The 19,124-nt window shown below is 46.5% G+C and overlaps 5 protein-coding genes across 5 annotated transcripts; 1 reads left to right on the forward strand and 4 right to left on the reverse strand.

Annotated features, from left to right (window-relative positions):
• Window positions 1-18: 18 nt before the first annotated feature.
• GGS22DRAFT_52809 (SCA7, zinc-binding domain-containing protein) lies at window positions 19-2,496 on the reverse strand. Its single transcript, XM_047967337.1, has 5 exons — window positions 2,209-2,496; window positions 1,988-2,125; window positions 1,352-1,873; window positions 1,107-1,283; window positions 19-1,044 (listed from the first exon to the last, which is right to left on the reverse strand). Exons 1-5 carry the CDS (start codon window positions 2,234-2,236, stop codon window positions 626-628), a joined length of 1,284 nt encoding a protein of 427 aa, XP_047815782.1. The 5' UTR covers window positions 2,237-2,496; the 3' UTR covers window positions 19-625.
• A 332-nt stretch (window positions 2,497-2,828) lies between these two features.
• On the reverse strand, window positions 2,829-5,083 carry GGS22DRAFT_52833 (uncharacterized protein). The gene is made up of 4 exons (XM_047967338.1): window positions 4,934-5,083; window positions 4,120-4,734; window positions 3,912-4,058; window positions 2,829-3,859 (listed from the first exon to the last, which is right to left on the reverse strand). Exons 1-4 carry the CDS (start codon window positions 4,991-4,993, stop codon window positions 3,044-3,046), a joined length of 1,638 nt encoding a protein of 545 aa, XP_047815783.1. The 5' UTR covers window positions 4,994-5,083; the 3' UTR covers window positions 2,829-3,043.
• A 2,577-nt stretch (window positions 5,084-7,660) lies between these two features.
• On the reverse strand, window positions 7,661-9,562 carry GGS22DRAFT_171203 (RTA1-domain-containing protein). The gene is made up of 5 exons (XM_047962556.1): window positions 8,899-9,562; window positions 8,635-8,829; window positions 8,224-8,582; window positions 8,097-8,167; window positions 7,661-8,030 (listed from the first exon to the last, which is right to left on the reverse strand). The coding sequence occupies exons 1-5, from the start codon at window positions 9,059-9,061 to the stop codon at window positions 7,865-7,867; spliced, it is 954 nt and encodes a 317-aa protein (XP_047815784.1). The 5' UTR covers window positions 9,062-9,562; the 3' UTR covers window positions 7,661-7,864.
• A 1,605-nt stretch (window positions 9,563-11,167) lies between these two features.
• GGS22DRAFT_52864 (major facilitator superfamily-domain-containing protein) lies at window positions 11,168-13,427 on the reverse strand. Its single transcript, XM_047967339.1, has 2 exons — window positions 13,212-13,427; window positions 11,168-13,118 (listed from the first exon to the last, which is right to left on the reverse strand). The coding sequence occupies exons 1-2, from the start codon at window positions 13,229-13,231 to the stop codon at window positions 11,264-11,266; spliced, it is 1,875 nt and encodes a 624-aa protein (XP_047815785.1). The 5' UTR covers window positions 13,232-13,427; the 3' UTR covers window positions 11,168-11,263.
• A 1,897-nt stretch (window positions 13,428-15,324) lies between these two features.
• Window positions 15,325-17,954, forward strand: GGS22DRAFT_52872 (putative Zn(II)2Cys6 transcription factor). The gene is made up of 6 exons (XM_047967340.1): window positions 15,325-15,551; window positions 15,619-15,772; window positions 15,845-16,205; window positions 16,264-16,816; window positions 16,869-17,369; window positions 17,490-17,954. The coding sequence occupies exons 1-6, from the start codon at window positions 15,498-15,500 to the stop codon at window positions 17,685-17,687; spliced, it is 1,821 nt and encodes a 606-aa protein (XP_047815786.1). The 5' UTR covers window positions 15,325-15,497; the 3' UTR covers window positions 17,688-17,954.
• The last annotated feature ends 1,170 nt before the right edge of the window (window positions 17,955-19,124 follow it).

Genomic DNA, 19,124 nt, shown 5'->3' on the forward strand with positions numbered 1-19,124 from the left:
AAGAAGGGATATGAACATCTACCTAGGTAGGTATTCCGAATCACTCCCATTGAATGGATAAGCCGAGTCGCACATACATAGGTACGTACCTACATACATAAGTACGGATCCTAAAACTACCTAGGCAGCTAAGGTATCTTTGACCTATCGCATTCCGAGGCCGACGTTAGACGAGTCAACAGCAAATCACAAGATACCTGCTGACCTGTCCCCGCCTCTTGCTTCTTACTTCAAGGTTCTTGATTCTTGCTTCTCACATGCCTAACGCCCCAAGTTGCTAAGTAATCCGAACGCCAAAATCGCATGCCAGGTGCCCTCGAGCTGGTATCCCCAATACGCGCCTAAAATGGCAGTGACTGACCCACCCAAATGCACTCAATTACCCAGTATCCAACCCTCAATTTACACATCGTTATTCGAAGAGACAGAACTCCCTGGTAGTGGTACATGAACGCGATGACGGATAGGGTGGTAACCGATTCTGCCTCACAATATTTAACATTTGTTAGGAAAGAGTTGAAAAGTTGAAAACAAGCCCATCTGCTTACACTCCACGCTCTCCACGAACGTTCTCGTGTCAACCTAGGCGTAGAAATCGTTAGATGTCGCGTGTATACCGTTAGTGCTATGCCCGGCCTATCACGGACGGTCGTCTCGAGTTGGCTTGCATGCTGATACTCGAGGATCGTCTAATGCCCATGGCGCTTATCGCTCCCAGGTCTGGCTCTCCAGGTGCGTCGTCCATATCCATACTTATAGCAGTATGGTTGGCAGCGTGGTTGTCCGGGAGCTTCTGAGCACCAAATCCTACCACCTTGAAAATATTCGTGCGCCCACCATTGGTTGCCGTTTGAAGCTGTTCGTGAAGGCGTGCGAGCTGATACGTTCGCTTGATCGGCGCAAAGATGGGTTGTGGAACGACAGGTTGCGGGTTCCATCGAGCTAACGCGCCCATGACTGCCGCGGTCTCCTCATCAGAGTCGACAGGTCCGGCGTTAGCGTCATCGTCGTCCTCCAGAGGAGCGTTCGCATCCAATGCAGCCTCTGTCAAATAGTTAGTCAACATCGTCAAACAGTGTTACCAGGGTGGATGGATAGTCTCATACTCTGCTGTTTAGCCTGGTTCTTCTTCTGATATGCAGCCAGTAGCATATCGTATGGTAACGATCTGCCGGCGACGGCCCGCTTAGCCCCCATACTGTGGCTCTTACATGTTAACGATCTGGCACACGGCTGTCCGTTCGGTAATATAACACCACATTGCTTCTCGACGTCCACAGGGCCTAGGATAAGTTAGACATGATGAGCACACCTTTAGCCGTGACCGTAGGAAACTGTAATGGTTAGATACCTTTAGGCTTAGGGACCTTTGGCTTCGGTTCTTCCTTTTTCTTCTTGCTTTTGGGTCCCTTCTCGGCGTCACCGTCGGCCTTGCGCTTCTTGCCCTTGGGTTCGCCATCAGGTTTCTTCCCGCCTACCTTCTTCGAAGCCTTGCCACCTGTGCCTTTCTTTAGAGATCCGTCGTCGTCATCGTCGCTATCGTCATTCATCTTAGCGTCGCCATCTTCGTCGTTTTTTCGGGCCTCCTCTTCTCGAGCCTGCTCCTTTGCTCGTTCTCTTGCCTCCCGTGCCTCCTTCTTACGTTGCGCTTTCTCCTTCTTGATTCGTAGGCACTGTGCAATATGTTCTTTTGCGGCCGTCTTGATAATTCCCTTCTTGCAGTGCTTGCATTGTTGAAGATTAAGGTTGTCTTCGAGGGGACGTCCGGTCGCAAAGGTGTCGCGGGAAGATTCGTCCAGTTGATTCACCACAGGTCCGGGAGATAACGAGCCGATGATAGATGGGTGCTCGGTAGCCTTGGGTTTTTTCTCGTCTATGGAATTGACGCGCCTGTTAGCTATGAAAGAGATGAATATAAATGTATATAGTATATGGTGATATTATGTAGATTATGTAGATTGTGTGGATTATGTAAGGTATGACTTACCATTAACGATTGCACCCTCTCTCCAATTGCCAGGTTTAATGTGCTTCGGAACAGGCTTCTTCAACTTGATCACGCCGTTGGGTTTGTCTTTGGTGACCTTCTTCGAGGCGACGTTGATGGTACCCTCGTCGTCGAGACCTAGAAAGTGGGGCAGATATTCGCATTAGCAAGACGCGCTGCGTGGACGCATTTGCGCATTTACGCTTAATTGAGACACATACCTTTTCTACCCTCTCCCCCGGTCGCCATTTTGATAGGCTTCCGGTGGGTTGGTTACATTTATCAATCAAGTAGAAGATACTATAACTTTAGCACACGTAAATGGAGATGAAACGTGTAGTAAAAAGTGAACTCTTGATGGTTGATGTTGGGTGTTGTGGTATGATTGAAGAGCGTTCAAGCTTTCGTCGCAAAGGTCCAAGGTCCAAGCTGGTTGATAAGATCTTATCACTGTTATCAGCCCCTACCGAAGAACTACCGCAAAGTTAGGTCTAAGAAATGGACTGTCTGTGCTCCGCCTAACAGGTTAAGCTGCTAGGGAACTCAATTTATGTCCTAGCGCACGTGCTCCCCTCACTACCCCAATCTTTGTTCAAGGTTGTACCATGACCATGATATTTGAACTCGAAATCATTGTTTGCAAATTACTAAAATTGGCTTGCTCTTTCAACACAATTCGTTACCGTCAGTACGTGCGTACTAATACGTACTAGGTAACCAATATCTTCATATCAAAATCCATCCATACTACTACGTACATTCTACCTACCTAGTAGCCACTAGGTAAATTCTTCACTAACGACTAGGTACGAATTGGTATCCATAGAGAATTTACGTAGACTGTGTTCTATGAATGAAGATATGGATATTTTTGCGTATTTAAATAACCTATTCTCTCCAATATGACTGTGTATGCCATCCGCCTATATGCCCTACCGTAAATATGCCCAAATGTTGAGTAGATGATGGTACCCAAGATCCGGCCACGCCTGCGAACGCCTTTCCGAATATACCGCCTAGAGGTCAGTATTCTAAACTAATCAATATGCTCTGTTTTTATGAGTCTTCTCCCTCGAGCTTCACTTCTTGTTTGATAAGCTCTTTATCTAACCTGGTCCGATGCGCTTCCATGAGTTCCGACAATGCAAATGCGTGCTGCATCCCCATCTGCTTCCAAATCACTAGTAGAACATTGTTGGCCCATTCCCAATACTCCGGTGGCACGTTAGGGGCGCATCCAGCCACTGTGAGATGCCAAAGTAGACTAGGCACGCCTACTGCCCCAGAATTACCAACCCCTCCCGCTTCAAACTTTTCAGTGTCTCCTCGGTCTAGCATCGGATGATGCCAATGCGATGGCGTACTTATAAGGATATCTTCGGCGAGCCGCTCGACGGTTATATAGCATCTTGTTCTCCGAGCCGTAGGTATGATCCGGCTACATGAAATAGGACAATCGGTCATAAACTTGACAAGTTTCTGTATACCTAGGATACGGGCCCATCGGTAATGGTTCCATATCCGGGCACCCCAAACCTCATTATACTTATGCCACTTCCCACGGAAAACTGCCTGTGATGGGTACTCCCCCTGATTCTGCGAAAAGGGGAACGCTTCTAACAAGCGACTTTCTAAGGCGTCAAATACATCGTCCAAATGAAGAAACTGATGTATCAGATCATCGGTGTCTGGCCGCTCATCAATAAGAATAGTACGCTCGGTTATTTTTAATAATTGGAGTAATCGAGCAATAGCAAGCCCCAAATCGACGGAACAGCCCTCCGGAACATCCTGCATGAGCTGCTTACAGAACTCAAGGGTTTCGAAGAAGCTGGGTGGCAGAGGCGATTCCATCATGTGGTACGGGATAAACTAATCTTGTCAGAGTTTGGACTAGATCGACAAGGATAGGGCAATGAAGTACCGATGAAAACAATAATTGTAAGACGCCATGTGCGCCTCCATTGGGGGAATGCGGGAGAGGCAGTACGGATCGTAATACAGCCACGGCGCCATTTATATGTGTACTAGCAGAACCCACTGTCCCTTTAGGCCCTTTGCCTTGAACAACCTATATCCAGTCAGTATTTTATGCTAATACGGTACGTAATCTCTTCGGCGCATTATCTTACCTCGAATAATGCGAGTGTCACGACGCTCCGAAGACGAGCTATGAGGCCGGCAGGGTTATTACTTGCTATTAGTTGCCCAGTTTGTTTTAAGGCTGTAACGTATTTAGATCGTGCAAGTAGGTTCATGTTCTTGTTTCCCAGCAAATTTGACATGCCAGCGAGACCTACGGCTACCATAACGTTTTGAGCGGCATCCGCGCTCGAGAAATACGCAGCTACCTGGTCGCGAGTTTTAGGCGAGTCTGGGTGATTCATGAGGTAACGATTGATATAGAACTGCATCCCCTGTTGGTCCACATTCAGGTCTACCTTCCTCGGTATCCTCACAGGCGAAAGATCGCGTGGCGCGATTGGTGTATCCGCCGGCGGGCTGTCAAAAGTAGAAGTAGATGCTGGCGACCCTTGTGCCCATGTGGAAGTAGAGGATGAGGATGAGGCTAACGACGAACCCCCAGTTACGTCTGTAGGAGAGCCCGAAGATCCCCATTGGGCGTGTGCTTTTTGTATGACCTTACTGCTCTCATCTCGGAACATAAGCGATAGTTGATCTCGATAACCGGGGCATTTCTTGCCCACTCGAATGCACTGAGAACATTCTGGTCGTTTTTTATCGCACTAGAAGTTCCTGGTTAATTATGGGTCGCATTTATCTATTTGTAGACCATTGTATTCTGTAGTCCCGACAGGTTGGATAGACCCAGGCGATTCCGGACCGCATGGCTGAACCTCGTGCAATTCCACGTATCTCACCTGCATGTCGGGACAAGGAAAGTGGGTGCAGATATCTAAGGAGAGGTAGTGAGCCTATACACACCTTTATACGTCGGGTTCGACAGTTTTGGCAACCCTGGGAAGCCTTTCCACAATAAACCATTGTGCGAAGAGTCCAAGATAGGCAAGCTGAACGAACAAATCAGAAGTGTGTATTCGAATTTAGTCGTGCGTATCAAGTTTCGCGCCTGCGTAAGTGGCAGTCGTCGTTGGTCAAGATTGCTTGCTGTCGGGTATCGAAAAGGGAAAGCAGCTCGTCAAGGTCGTGGGGAATAAGAAGGATCATGGTTGTGTGGACTAGCGGCCCTAGTATTACTCCTCTTCTCCTCCTCTGTTGCCTCTGCCGTCTTTATAAAAGGCGAGCCCAGCGCCGTTCCGGTTCTTACTTATTTTCTCCAGTCTCCGAAGAGTTTCGCACCGAGTCCGGATGGATGCACAGCACGTGTCCTCAAGATTGGAAATTCAACGGCGAGCCGGCGGCTTTCGACAACCTTCAATGTAACTGAAGTATCAAACACCGATACCGCTATCCGGTTAAAATATTGCTCGGTATGCTATCTCGCTAGCTAAGATAGCGAGTTAGGTTTGAATTATTTTTTATAAATGAAGTCGCGTAACGATATCCGGACGAGAGAGTCTCATGAGATGCGAAAGATAAAGATTATCGAAGAAGGTTGCTAGCCTGACAGCTGCTACGAAGTATGTGAATAGGCAGGCAAGTAGGTACTAGGTATATTCAGAATACCTGTGTAGGTACGATGGGGCCTAGACCTAGACCTGGAACCTGGGACCTAGGCAACTTGGGAAGTAGCCGTGATGCGGGTTCACGGTATTCAGGGGAGTAGTTATACTGTACGTCCGTCTCGTCGTCTTGTGCTTGTCTTGTTCGAGAAGAGTTTGGCTCAATCACAAATCCTTCAGAGTGACCAGTCTAATGACGATGTACCACGGCGCTTGATTTCCTATCTTGCAGAAAGCCGCGCATTAGTAATGGCCTACATGGATGTAGTTTTTCTTTTTTTTCCCTTTCCCACACTAACACGCTGTACACTGCGCAGGAAGTATCATGTCATTAGAAACTTGTCATGTTTGAAACTCGAAAGAGACGTAAAAAATCGATAGCCACCAAATAGGAATTTCCCCGCTCTCTCTTAGCTCTCTTAGACCCAATCGTCTGTCTGGTGTGGGGGTTAAAGGTGCATGGTTAGGGATTGTTTAAGGGATCAACGGTTGATCGAAGTCGAACATCCTGGCAACTTGGAACGGAATTTCTAGGGTTAAGATTTCGGGTTTTAGATGGATGTTTCTCTTTGGCAGGCGGGATTCGCTGGGTACCTCCTGGCAGTTACTTACAGCGTAACAGCCTAGTTCTTTAATTCGCCAGTTAAGTCGCAGTGGAAAACGCTAAAATAGGTAAGTACAAGCTTCATAGCGATGTTTGTATTAAGGTTCTATAATTCTATGGTTCTATGGGCGTTCTATGCCGACCGAATTCAATTAAGGTGTACCTGATAGTATTGAGTTAAGGACACGGGACGGGATCTACGTCATTCGAAAGCCATGCTTAACCTTTTTTCTTTTTTAGCCCGAATTCCGAAAGTTACCTCTATTGCACAAAACACACGCAAGTAAAAAAATACTTCCCTACCTATTTTTCCATCAATACTTCATTGCTCCATATTTTCTTTCAAACCTACCCCGTATGGATAGATTCATCTCACTCTCCAATATGCTGTCTCTCAAGTAGCCAGGGCTGTAAGGCATCAAAGGCTCTTATTTGCTTAGGTATTTGACCGGGTGCTACGTTACCCAGTACGAGGAACCCGGATGCCACTTTCCGGCGTGGCGTGGCGTAGCGCCGAGGGGCTTACGATGCCAACCAGACAAGTCGAGCATCACTAAAGATTCCCTTTCATCTTCCTTATCAAAATTTCTCCGTTCTTCTCTCTCGAAGCTATTAACTTATTATCTATGAGAGTACTAGGTAGGTAACTTTGAGAAATTCGCTTATTATTCATAATCTATCATTTACTTACTAAGTACCAACAAAATAATTTGCTAACGTGCAACCCGACAAGTAAACTATTTGCTGCCAACATCGAAAATATACACGGCTTAATTGACTTCGGTATCATGCCGGGATATTGGCAGGGTCGTCACTCTTAAGCCGTCGGACCCTGAATCTATGGGGTTAAGCCTAGGGTGAGAAGGGGAATTTTTGAGACAAAAACTCTCCGACTCCGAAATATTCCACTGACAGCTCAACCCTGACAGCCCTGACAAGAAGAAACCATCTGTGTCACTTTCGTTTGTTACTGTGGTGAAGTCTTCATGCAGCCAAAACATGCACGCTACCCCCTCCTGTACAGTGCAGCCAGCATTCTTGCAGCCTGTCAAATTCGTAAGGCTTGACAGATGATGATCCTGTTCTCTCGCCAATACCTTGACACGCCTTGTTGAATATTATCCAATCGTCAGGTATTAAAAATACGAGGCGAAGAATGGCCCCGGCTAAGGAGGGTTGAGTGATAACTTTCACTTTGACGCCTGTGCTCCGTCGTACATCGGAAAATAAACGCGGGTGGTAGACATCTCGTTTAGCTTCAAATGACAGTACATCACATCTTGTCACGCGTGGAGCGAATGAGATGGTCGCCCAACGACATCCGGTCTATTATTGGCTGGTTTTCGTCAGGTCACCAAGTTTGTTGGTATTTCCGTTAGTAACGACGCCGAAGAGATCTAACTAACGTAACGATCAAATACGTATGCATCACAAACGTTTCCATTCTCTAGTGGACACTGGAGTCAAGTCCCCTTCATCTTAAGGACCCCTGACGTCTGTATTGAAGTCGAGGCATCCTTAACAAAGATATTCACTTGATCCGACCTTGATATTGTAAGGCAAATAGGAAACGTAAAATTCAACTAAAACCGGATGAATCTGATACATCCTAGTTCAGCCCAGGAACCCCTATATCTCTTGTAACGCGGTAGCCGAGCTGTCGTCACCTCCCAGCCTTGTGTTTGCTGCGTTTTTCGGAACTCTGAACCCCATGAATGGGAGATAGGACCCCGGGAAAAAGAGACAGAAGCTCAAGACAACCAGGAAAATAGGTAAAGTATCCAAGACATACATACTATGAAGCACTTACGTTAGTCTCTGCAGACAAGTACCACGGAGGAAAGACTTGTCAATGACTTACTAGAACTCCTTTTGCATCACCGAGCCATTCGAACCTTGAGCGAACTCGACTACACGGAATACAGATCGGATCTAATACAGGCTAGTGTCAGCGGGTGCGTACCACCAATCAGAATTTGATCGCCTACCAAGATTAGAATGCAGGAGGCATTCAAAGCATATAGTAAATGCCTCCAATTAGGATTTATCTTGCGTGTCGAGCCTCGGACGAAGACAGCCTTGCCACCATCTACCTCCTCTAGTCTCCAGCTGAGACCCGCCACGAATCGTTGCGAGGTAAAGTGAAACCGAGCAGCGATAACCGTAAAGAGTCCAAAGGCGGCCATTTGAATTCCAAGACCCGCAAGTGCAATATCCTTGCCTATCTTCAACTTGTTCATTGCGTCTTCGTCAGTAGCCTGCGTGCTCGACACGCTAACAGCACCGATAAGCTGGACTAGGAGCGCGACGATATCGAAGGTGACAAATATAGGCGTAATCCACCGGGCTATTACTATCAGTACGTGGTAAAACTTTTCTTTTAGCAGCGAGAGACATACGAGGGATCCAGAGTAGTCTCATGGTTCTCTCCTCAGCGGGAACGACGTGGAAGACAATTCGACCGAAAACGACATAGATGGCGCCGGCCATAAGAACAGGGGCAAGGATGATTACACAAAATTGTACTGCGTATGGATTTAGACTGGTTGGGTCGTTAGCGGACACTATCCGGAATGCATATCCAACCACTTCCACTATAGTACCGACAAGTCAGCATCTACTCCTTAAACATCGGTAGGTACTTAGGTATTAGAGATGCCTACTGAGTATTGCCAATAACTGGACTGTCCACACCCAAGATCTCTTCCGAATAGTCATGAAGGTCGACCAGATAAGAGTGAGTCCGAACAGAACGCAGCACACCACAGCTGTCGGGATCGACGGGTCATAGTCAAAGAAGGAAAGTTTTTGATCTTCCGACGACATATTGACGGCTTGCGATTAAGAATAAAATAAGGCTAATGAATGTGTGATTAAGATAAACGGAGAGAGCAAGATTCTCGAACTTCTATGGTACCAGTTCAGATACCTAGGTAGTCATAGTTGAATCCAACAAGCCAAATTGTCAAGTGCCAGTGTCCTAGGCAACTTCGATATCTATAAAGCAGGAAATAGGACTTATCTCTAGGAAGAGTCATACCTACGGCATGCCGTGTTCCATGTCCCGCTAACTGTTCGCCTTACTGGCTGTGCTGTAACGCGCCACGAGGCACGGAAAGATTCATCAGATCCTACAGAGATTCAACATCGGTAATCTTAGTGCATACATACCAAGATCGGGCTGATTTCAAGTTGTCGAAACATATAGACCCGTTTCATTCTCGCTTAGATCTATCCTCTAATTGATAGGATGAGACTAGGTCCCTATTATTCCAAGGAAGCTTACGTGTCGTAGTACCTATCGGACAGTTTTGTAGATTGAGGCTGAGTAACAAGCTGAACTACGATTTACTAGGAGCTGAGCTTCCTGGCTACAAAAACCTTCCGACAATAGGTACTTATCAATACGAATTACACAGCCACTTGCAAATAAAAGTACCAACTTCGCTTCAGCAACCCCTTTTCGAACGATACAACATTGAAATCGGAAGAAAGTTTTGTTACTAAGAAGCATCTTCTAGAATCATGGACGTTGACCTTTTCAAGCCATTTCAGTCTTTGAAAGGCACCTACTAAGCATTTATAAGATGCCTAGGTAGGTTGCCTAATTAGATGCATGTATGTTGGATTCAATTTTTAAGGCTAAAGAATAATCTTTACACCAACAAATGTTAGGTCGACACTTTAATCTAAGCCTTTAATGGAATTATTAATCGACACATTTATAAACACGAGTCTTTCCAAATGCTTAAAATAGGAGAAACGTATGACGCCATTGAGAAAAGAATTTTGAAAATTAGTAGGGAAGAACCTTTCTGGAAAATATGTCCATTTCTATAGGTGGGTGCACAACCTAGATGACTCAGGGGTAAGCGTGTAGGCAGACGTTATTCTACACTTGAATGATAACGATTGTTTCGTCAGTGGAAGGGAATGATGAAATAGATAGGATCCATCACTAAATGTAAAACAAAGTGATATTATCAATGGATGCGACTGAGGATACCTAGTTTTCTTGGTCGTTACTTATTCATTGAAGTATATTTACTTCGAACAGCTTGAATTGGGTTTTTTCTACAGAATTTCACTAGCATTTTACCCTTTAACCAAGTTCAACGGCATTTCACTATGCTGACGCTGGAATATAGTGAACTAAGTACCTACTGCTCGTGCAACTGCAGTGCTAGTTTTGGGGACTAAGAGGAAATAGCGCTAGCTACAGTGAATGTTGTGTAACATCCTACCTGCTAGGCACGCACACAACGAATACCTATATAAATGGCTGAAGACCCCTAGAGATATGTGACCCTACAGCGAGCTGAGTGCTACGGTTACAGTGTTCAACTACGGGCTTCTCCCCTGACAACAAGTATCTGAGAACGAAGCCTAGAAACCAGATTCTGGCTAATGCCTCTTCAATCTCTATTATATCTTCTTTTATTCGTACTATTCTTCATTTTCCGTCTTACTTACATCTAATAGGCGATTTACTTCAAATCCGAAACCTAACAGTCGTCAAATATCTCTAAAGATGGGTAAGAAACGAAAAGCAGATGCGAGGAAAAGATACGCAGAGCAGGATAAGTTTAATGGTAATGACATTGATATCGATGACAAACCTATTATTCAAAAGTTGAAGTAAAAACATTAAAACGTGTATAACCGATCTAATGCGCATTTTAATTACTTAATTACCTACGTATTTATATCATCATTGCTGTTGTTGATAAGGCGGTTAACTAAGGGGCAGGTACCTGATGATCACATTCGCGATGTTTCTTTGGGCAGAGTAGTCATATAGAAACACACAGAAAAAGCCCCCTATCACACTCGGAATGGCAAATTATTAAGATAATATTAGAAGTTCCTAGTTAGCCGGTCGGCGGCCGGGTTATCTTACTATATTTGATAATATTTATTGAAATATATTAAGTGGTGATTGGGAACAAGTGAACGCTTTTCAGTTGTTAGTAAGTTGCTAATAATAAGCCAGAATTCAAGTGCAAATGCGATTTTTCATTTCCAAGATCACTTATTATCTGGTAAGCTTGCCGGTCTTCTCTTCCTTTTCTTCTCAGAGTCATCCCACGCCTGCTTAATGGCAAAGATGATGCTGATAGCAACGCCGAGCCCTGCCAGTCCAATTCCTAGATACAGCGCTCCTCTGTAGCCTCTGAGTAAGTCGTCCGCCTCCGTGAGTCCGCCATGGTCGACTTGCATCTCGACGGTACCGGCGAAACCAAGCCCAAGTGAGACGCTGTAATTGACAACAGTGTTGATTAGACTTGCCGCTACGCCTTGATGTTGTTTAGGAAGAGATGCCGACATGATGATGGTCCCGGCCGGGAACGACATGTCCATACCCCACGGTATGATGAGACTACAGACAAAGGTCTGTGCCCAGTAGCTTTGTTCCACGGGAGCTACGGCTACGAGGATAACTCCGACTAAGAAGAACGTCATTGACATGACCATAACGATGCTCGACCGTACTTTCCCCAGGATAATACCAGTGGTGATAGATGCGGCAAAACCCGATGCGGGAATGGGGCTGAACCATGCCGATATTTGAAGGGGACTGCCGTGCCGTAGATTCGAGTAAAATTGAAGCAAGTAGAAGAGCCAGATACCGAAACAACCCCAGCCGCAGGCTATACACGCCATGACAAAGCCAACATCGCTAGTCAAGGCTGCGAAAGGGATGAGCGGTTCCTTGGCAACCTTAGTCTCAATGATAAAAAAGCACGGGAGCATTAGTATGCCGAGAAGAAGACAGATATAGACGTAATCTCGATCTTGTCTCCAGCCGACCACCACGGCTTGGTTCCACGCGAAATTGATGAGGACAAGCGAGGTAACACCCACAACACCGCCGAGCAGATCCACAGCTTGAAGGAACTCCTTCAACGTGGTCGGCGGAGCGCGAGTACGCGGAATTGTCGGGACGAAGACGAGGACGAGGCCGGCTAGGATGGCTAGTATGATAGCGAAGGAGAAGAAGGTCCACGGCCACCATACGAGCTCGAAGAGCGCTGAGAAGGTCGCGCCGACGATGGAGCCGGAGGGCGCGCAGGCGCCGAAGAGCGCAAATGCCATGGCCTTGCGCATGCCATCCGGGTAGGCGGCGCCGAAGATGGCGAGCCCGTTCGGCATCGTGATAGCAGGGCCGATGCCCGATAGCACACGCGCGAACACGAACATGACGTAGCCGTTTTCCGTGTTGTAGATGCTGAGGCCAGAAATCATGGTCCAGACGGCGAACCAGGCGTACCCTATGGACAGCATGAGCTTGTAGCCGTATATGTCGCCTAGCCGCCCCGAGACGAGGATGAAGGTCCCGACCGTCAGACTGTAGCCGGCCACGAGCCAGCTTAGGTCACCGGCATTTGAGACATTGAAAGTTCGTCCAATGCTCGGGAGGAGTAGCAGCACTTGCCCTAGGCCTAACTGCGTCGTGAACATGGATAGGCAGATGACGATGATGAAAGTGACTTCGCGCCATAGCGGCAGCCCCAGACCAGGGTAGATTTCTTTCGGTGATGCTGCTTCGTCACCTCCCTCCGGCGGTGGTTGATGCTCGTCTACACCCGGGGGATCGTGTTCTGAGAAGGCGGACCCCTTCTTCCCTAGCCCGCTAGTAGTTGTTTGCTCTTCCGACGAGTTCTCGAGGAAGGTGAAGCGGTCTCCAGACTGACTCTGAGGACGGTGTAGGGTATCGGGGGTCCCCACTAAGAGATTGAGCTCAGAGCCAAAGTCCCATTGCGATGTCTTTCGTCTCCAATTTTCCAGGGATTCTGCATTGTCCGGGTCAAACGTTGACATTCGCTTGCTGTACCGCTTGCTTGATGGTTCCGGCACCGAGGGTAGCCGGATCGAAACCTTCCTATACGATGGTTAATCAATTGTAGAAATGATACAAAATTTAACCAGCTTAGAAACCAAAGTGAGAGGGCAAGGAAGTTTCGGTGTGGCCTACCTGGGCTCTTTCGCGGACATGGCGCAATATCTTGAAACCAGCGGATTATAATGATGAACTCAAGTTGTACAGGCTTCTATACCTCGATGGTGCCCTTTATGGGGAAGCATCCAACAAACTACAGCATATAAAAAAGCATATGCACTCATGATTTGTAATCCCTCGGCGATACGATACGGCTACACCGGAATAATATATGTCTGCCGCTTGTTGGATCCGAGAATTGAGGTCTCCCAAGCCACTTGAATCCTCTCAGCTGACTTAATGAAACAAAGGACTCGGCCACCTGCAGACTGCAGACGAGTACTTAGCTCGGCACCGAAATGTTACAAAGTCCTCGATTTCCATTAACGTATCTCTTTATCTATTTGATATCTTTTTATGAAGTACATACCTACGTAGGGCTTATCTTTTAGAGGGTGCGTTGAACTAATGTTGAACGTCGTTTATATTGTTCTGGCCCCGCGCCTACTGGCCATGGAAGAGGTCCATGTAAGGTCGATGTGAATATGCCACGACCTAATGTGCCAAGAGATTGTTGGTAACATTTTACGGGAGTCGACCTGCTTACTGGGCTATCCTGCAAGTAGGTCCAACATGCCAGGGAAGTCCCGTGATGGTTGCCATACATAGAGCGTATGCCAAGTCTTGAGGTGTTGTCATGGCAAAGGAGCAGTGAGGAAGAAGATTGAAGTATGTAATTTATTAGATAACGCTTTCAACCTTCAATCCTCTATGTCTCCACCATGGGAGCTCTGCTTCCGACCCTTACATAACGGTACCAACGTACCAACACATCCAAGCGGACCTTACACGTAAAGTAGGTCCGTATGGACGCTTGGACCTTCTAATAATAAAATACTGACTGGGGGAGAGGCACAGACCAGATGCACAAGCTAGCGTGGGGCTAAGAGACTTAGCTTATTGATGCCCAATCACAGCTATGTAAAGAATTAGCGCGGGGAAAAAGGGCTTAGTGGACCTATGCATCCAATTAGATTAGATGAAAAAGATCGGCAGCACCTACGGCGTAAAGAGTAAACGACGGTACTTCGTTGGCTAAACCCCGGGTCCTTTCGGAGATATTAGGAATTAATATCGTGTCCGACTCAGCACGGGTTTATGGATTAGTAGTAATTACTACATGAAAAAAATAAGATTCTAAGTTTAAGCTTAAAAAATAATATTTTTTATAATAAGCCGGCGCCTGGAAGTCCCGGAAAAATAAGCCATCATGAAAAAACTTATGCGTATATTAATATCCCTCATGAACTGAGACAACATTTTCCCAATCTAGGCCTAAAATACGATAATAAGATAAGGCTCCGTTGAAGAATCTAGGAGATATGATACCCCTCGTGAAGCCGGGTGTTTCGTGAGACAACGCGGTACGTAAGATGCCGAGCATGGAATAGGAGGTCTAGAATCCTGACTTGTGGAACAATCCGCTCATTGATAAAGACAGCGCCTCGCGTTTCCCACGTGGCTGAAGCCTACTTAGTTCATGACAATTTTTCGAGATCCAGCAGGATCATATGTTTCTGCCACGGATAGGTCGGTCTAAACAGCTCACCTAATGTGGAGGGATTAGTACTCAAGGGCCTACGACAACATCTTTCTTTTGTAATTCAGCTTGAGGATTATTTATCAGAGGATACTACTAAGCGATTCCTCGAGAGAACGGGCTCGGCACTGGTTCGCTTCTTCTATATCATCATAACTCTATTCCTTCGTGGGGGGTGTCTACACTTGGCGGATTGGTTCCCTTGATGGGCTATACGGGACCAGTAGTCCAGCTCCCAAGACTGACGCCTCTTCACACTAGTTGTAGGTCCTACATCTACCAGGTACAGAATGGCTTGAAAGCACACTTGCTGAATGGTGTCGGAAAAGACTACCTGATACCCATGCAGCCATGTACCAATCCTACTAGGATATAATCTATCCCCCGGTTGGCCTATATGGGTCACTTACGCATGCTATGGCGATAATGGATGCTGGCTGTGTAACAGGGGATAGATTATCTCATAGGAGGATCAGCACTTGGCTGCTTGGGTGCTTGATTCTGACTCGATTCTGACTTGTTGGTCATCTCGTACGACTTGGTATGCAGTAAGAGGGTTCAGCACCTTCAGCTACAGTTTCACAAGCACAGAGACAAGCTTCACTATCCACATGGCATATATATTATTCTCGATCTACTACCTACCCAATGCCGTTTGGATCTTGGCATCTCGGCCGATAGTAGTTAGCTGATTGCGTTACCTTCAAAACCATATCCGAACCATGTCCGATGTAGCTATGGCAGTAGAGCCACGGCGACCACAGTTGAGAATTGCGGTTAGTGGTGATGTCAACCCGTCGTAGACTCTAGTTCGAGCTGTGAAACTGACACTAGAATTACAAGTGCGAAGAATGTCGACGAAAAAGGATTAGATGCGATAGGGGAACACCGCAATGCATGTCTTGTGCTACTTCTGGGAAAACCTGCGTTGTGAGACAAAACTGTCCGCGCAGAGGGCCAAAGAAGGGATACCTCAAGACACTACAGAATAAGATAGGTGAGCTCTGCTGTTAATCATTCTACTTTATACCTCTGACTCTTGGGCTGACGGAAAGCCGTGCTATGACAGAGGACCTACAGTCCCGGTTAAATGAGGCCCAACTAGACGAACAACAAGAGACATCGACTACCGAGACACGGAATCCTTCTCCATCTCTAGAGGATGTCAACTCTGACAACGACAACGGCGGTTGCATGGACAACATTGAAGTTCAGAGCACATCCACCGCCACCCCAATAACATTTAGTGATATTCAGTTATGGACGCAACCGTTAGAAGTCCAATTCCCTATCATGCAACCAGGACCATGGGACTGTATCGAGAACTCGTTTCCAGGCTCAGACTTTCCGTCCTTGGATCATACTCCAGAACCGTCTCCATTTTCAATGGGGGTTGGACTCCATATTACTCCCATGATGCATAATGACTTGTAGGTTTTAAGCACTGAAGGCTAATTTACAGACCAACTATATTAACATTTCCCATAGAGACCAGCTCTATTTCGACCGGGCCTATATGTTTGCACCGATATTACAAGCACACCGCTACCGTTCCTGGTCCAAACAGCCAAATAAGAGCAAGCACCAGACTTGCTTACAGCTTGCCATGTGGACATTGGCGTCATCCCTCTCCAGTCAGTTCCAGGTTGCCGTACGGCAACTTTACAGTGAGACAAGACAGCTTCTACGTACGATTGAGTCGGAAGAACCATGTCACCAAGTATCTATCGAGCAGGCACAGGCTTGGCTCTTGCTTGCAATCTATGAGCTGACGTGTGAAGACTACCACCGATGGATGATGTCCGCTGGAACGGCCTTTCGCTTGATCCAGATGATGAGGCTATATGAACTTGATATACACCAAAGCCCTCCCACTACGCAGACCCAAGAACAATATTCTGTGCAACTTAGTCCTTTGGGGCAAGTACAAGATGACTGGATCGATGTTGAAACGAAGAGGCGGACGTTCTGGCTTGCATATACAATTGACCGCTTTACGAGTATGGTCGATGGATTGCACATGTTCTTCGACGACCGGATGGTTATTTTGCCTAATCCAATTTTTCTAAATATCAATATTAACTTTTTGCCAGATCCGTACCCTCCTGCCGGCTCCCGAGGCAAACTTTGCCAGTGGTCGTCCCAGGGAGATGAGCTTTCTCGCGGATATAGTCCGCGATGCCGACCTAGAGCGGCCTGACGATGACTTCTCGTCTTTTACAGAGACCGTTATCGTGGCTCACATTTGCGGACGGGTCCTGGAACATAAGCAGAGACCACTGACTAGAACGCTCGATACTACTGTCGAATTTTGCCGCCGACACCGATGTATTAACGCGCTAGTGGCTCAGCGTATCATGATACTGCGAATGCATGCCTCAGTGGAGCACTTAGACCCCGTACTTACTTTTACTGCTCTGGCGGCACATATCTCTGTGCTTATGCTCTATGATTTCATCGAATCTAAGCCATTGGGTACCAAAGCACAAGCAACCCAGGTTACAAAAACTCTCCACGACGAGTATAAGCAGCAAGCACTGGACGCTGTAGCCGATATACCTCTTCTGGTTGTCTCACTTGACCAGCACTTTCAGGTAAGGCAAAGCCCCCCGAATAACAGCGACCCGTAGGCTGTCATGATCCTCGGTGTGCGGCTATCGAGCCAATTTCCGTGCAAAAAAGACAAATGACTAAGTGGTATCCAATTTATACAGACACATCCTTTGACGCCTATCCTACTCCTCTTAGGTGCCAGATTTTCGCAGTCGCATCCTGGGCTGAATGATGCTTCTAATAAGCTCATGCCTTGCATCATAACGGCATTGCAGGCCTCGGTCAACCTGAATAGGCTTTCACAGGGCTTTCTCCAGCTCATAGGACCTCAAAACGACATTTATGGGGCCTTCACCTAGTGTCGACTAGGCAAATATTTACACCGGTCGCATCTACTAATACTCATTAATCTTATAGAAATGGTGTCATATGAATATACCCGCGAAGAGCAATCTTTCTACCAACAACCTGTAAAAGATGGACATGTTAAAGGGGCAGTTTCCGAGTGAACGATTCAGGGCGCAGCTGTGGATGGTGGGATATCCACAAGCTGCGGGACCTTCTCGTGGCGGCTCAAAGGGCCAAGGGCGAATATCATGATAAGGAAGACAGGCATGATGAAGGACCAGAAATCGAACTTAGATGGTAGAGATTAGTAGGCATATTCGCAATCTCTCTGCCACTGCCAAGGGTGCCGATCCAACAACCGATATTAATAGATCGAGGACACGCGGCGTCCGCGACGTCTGCGGAGTCTACGGAGCCTGTGTTGTCTGTGGCTTAAGCTAGAGGATTGGTTGTAGTGTAACTTGGCAGCGTAACCAACAGCTCAGTAATAAAAGGAGCTGAATTGGTAGAAGTACCTAGTCGGAGCAGGCCAAATCGGGGATTTTTATGAACTGATCAGTTTAGAATCTTTAGATAATAGTAAACTGTTAGCTCGTGAGTTAGGCTTCTTGTTTCCGGGCTCACTTTTATGAACATTTTTATTGGCTGAGATAAGTCCTGAAGAAATGTAAATAACCTTATTCTTGGCCTTGTGGTGTCAGATGCGGCTTGTCTCATCCCGATTGCTTCTTTCAAAATTTCCAATTATATTAGCTCTTCTAGTTTAGCCTGACTGGACTACTAGGTAAGCCGTTGATTACTCAACATAATGAAGAAATGAAAAAGAGAGATCCAATCGGTTGCTTTCCGAGATCTGACAGGAAAGGATGAGAAGAGTTTGAACTTATGATGTTGTATCGTTTAAGCTCTAGCTCTAGCTTCTAGACCTTCCGTGTATACTAGTTCTTACATACCCCCACAAAGTGCGAGCCTCCCTGAATACCGGTAATAATACTGGTAATAAGCCGAGACTACCACCCTATATATAGAGGCAGTAATCTATAGAACGGTTCTTAGAATACGTATACGAGCTAAAAGCCCAAGGACTGTAAGACGAGCGGGTTCTTCTAATGCTTATTGAGCCTTGGGATTACACGATAGACGGGAGAAGAGACGCAAGGGTGTTATGCAGAGGAGATAACCGAAATATGTAAGCTGGAATGGCGGCAGAAGATAAGATGTAACGGTAGTGCAGCAGATCGAATTCGTAAGATTATATCGATGGTTTGATGGCGGGGAGGAATAGTGCTTATAGACGACGAGACTTAACAAGGCGCGAGAGAGGCTTTTTTGACTTTTTCTGATTTGTAGATTTCTAATTTATAGAGGAGATGGATATTAATGTTTGTAAGTGAGCAATGATTTGATAGTACCGTGACGATATTTCCATGCGTATTCGTCCGGTACCA

Source organism: Annulohypoxylon maeteangense (assembly GCF_022496945.1).
Source record: "Annulohypoxylon maeteangense strain CBS 123835 unplaced genomic scaffold GGS22scaffold_17, whole genome shotgun sequence".
Lineage (NCBI taxonomy): Eukaryota > Fungi > Ascomycota > Sordariomycetes > Xylariales > Hypoxylaceae > Annulohypoxylon > Annulohypoxylon maeteangense.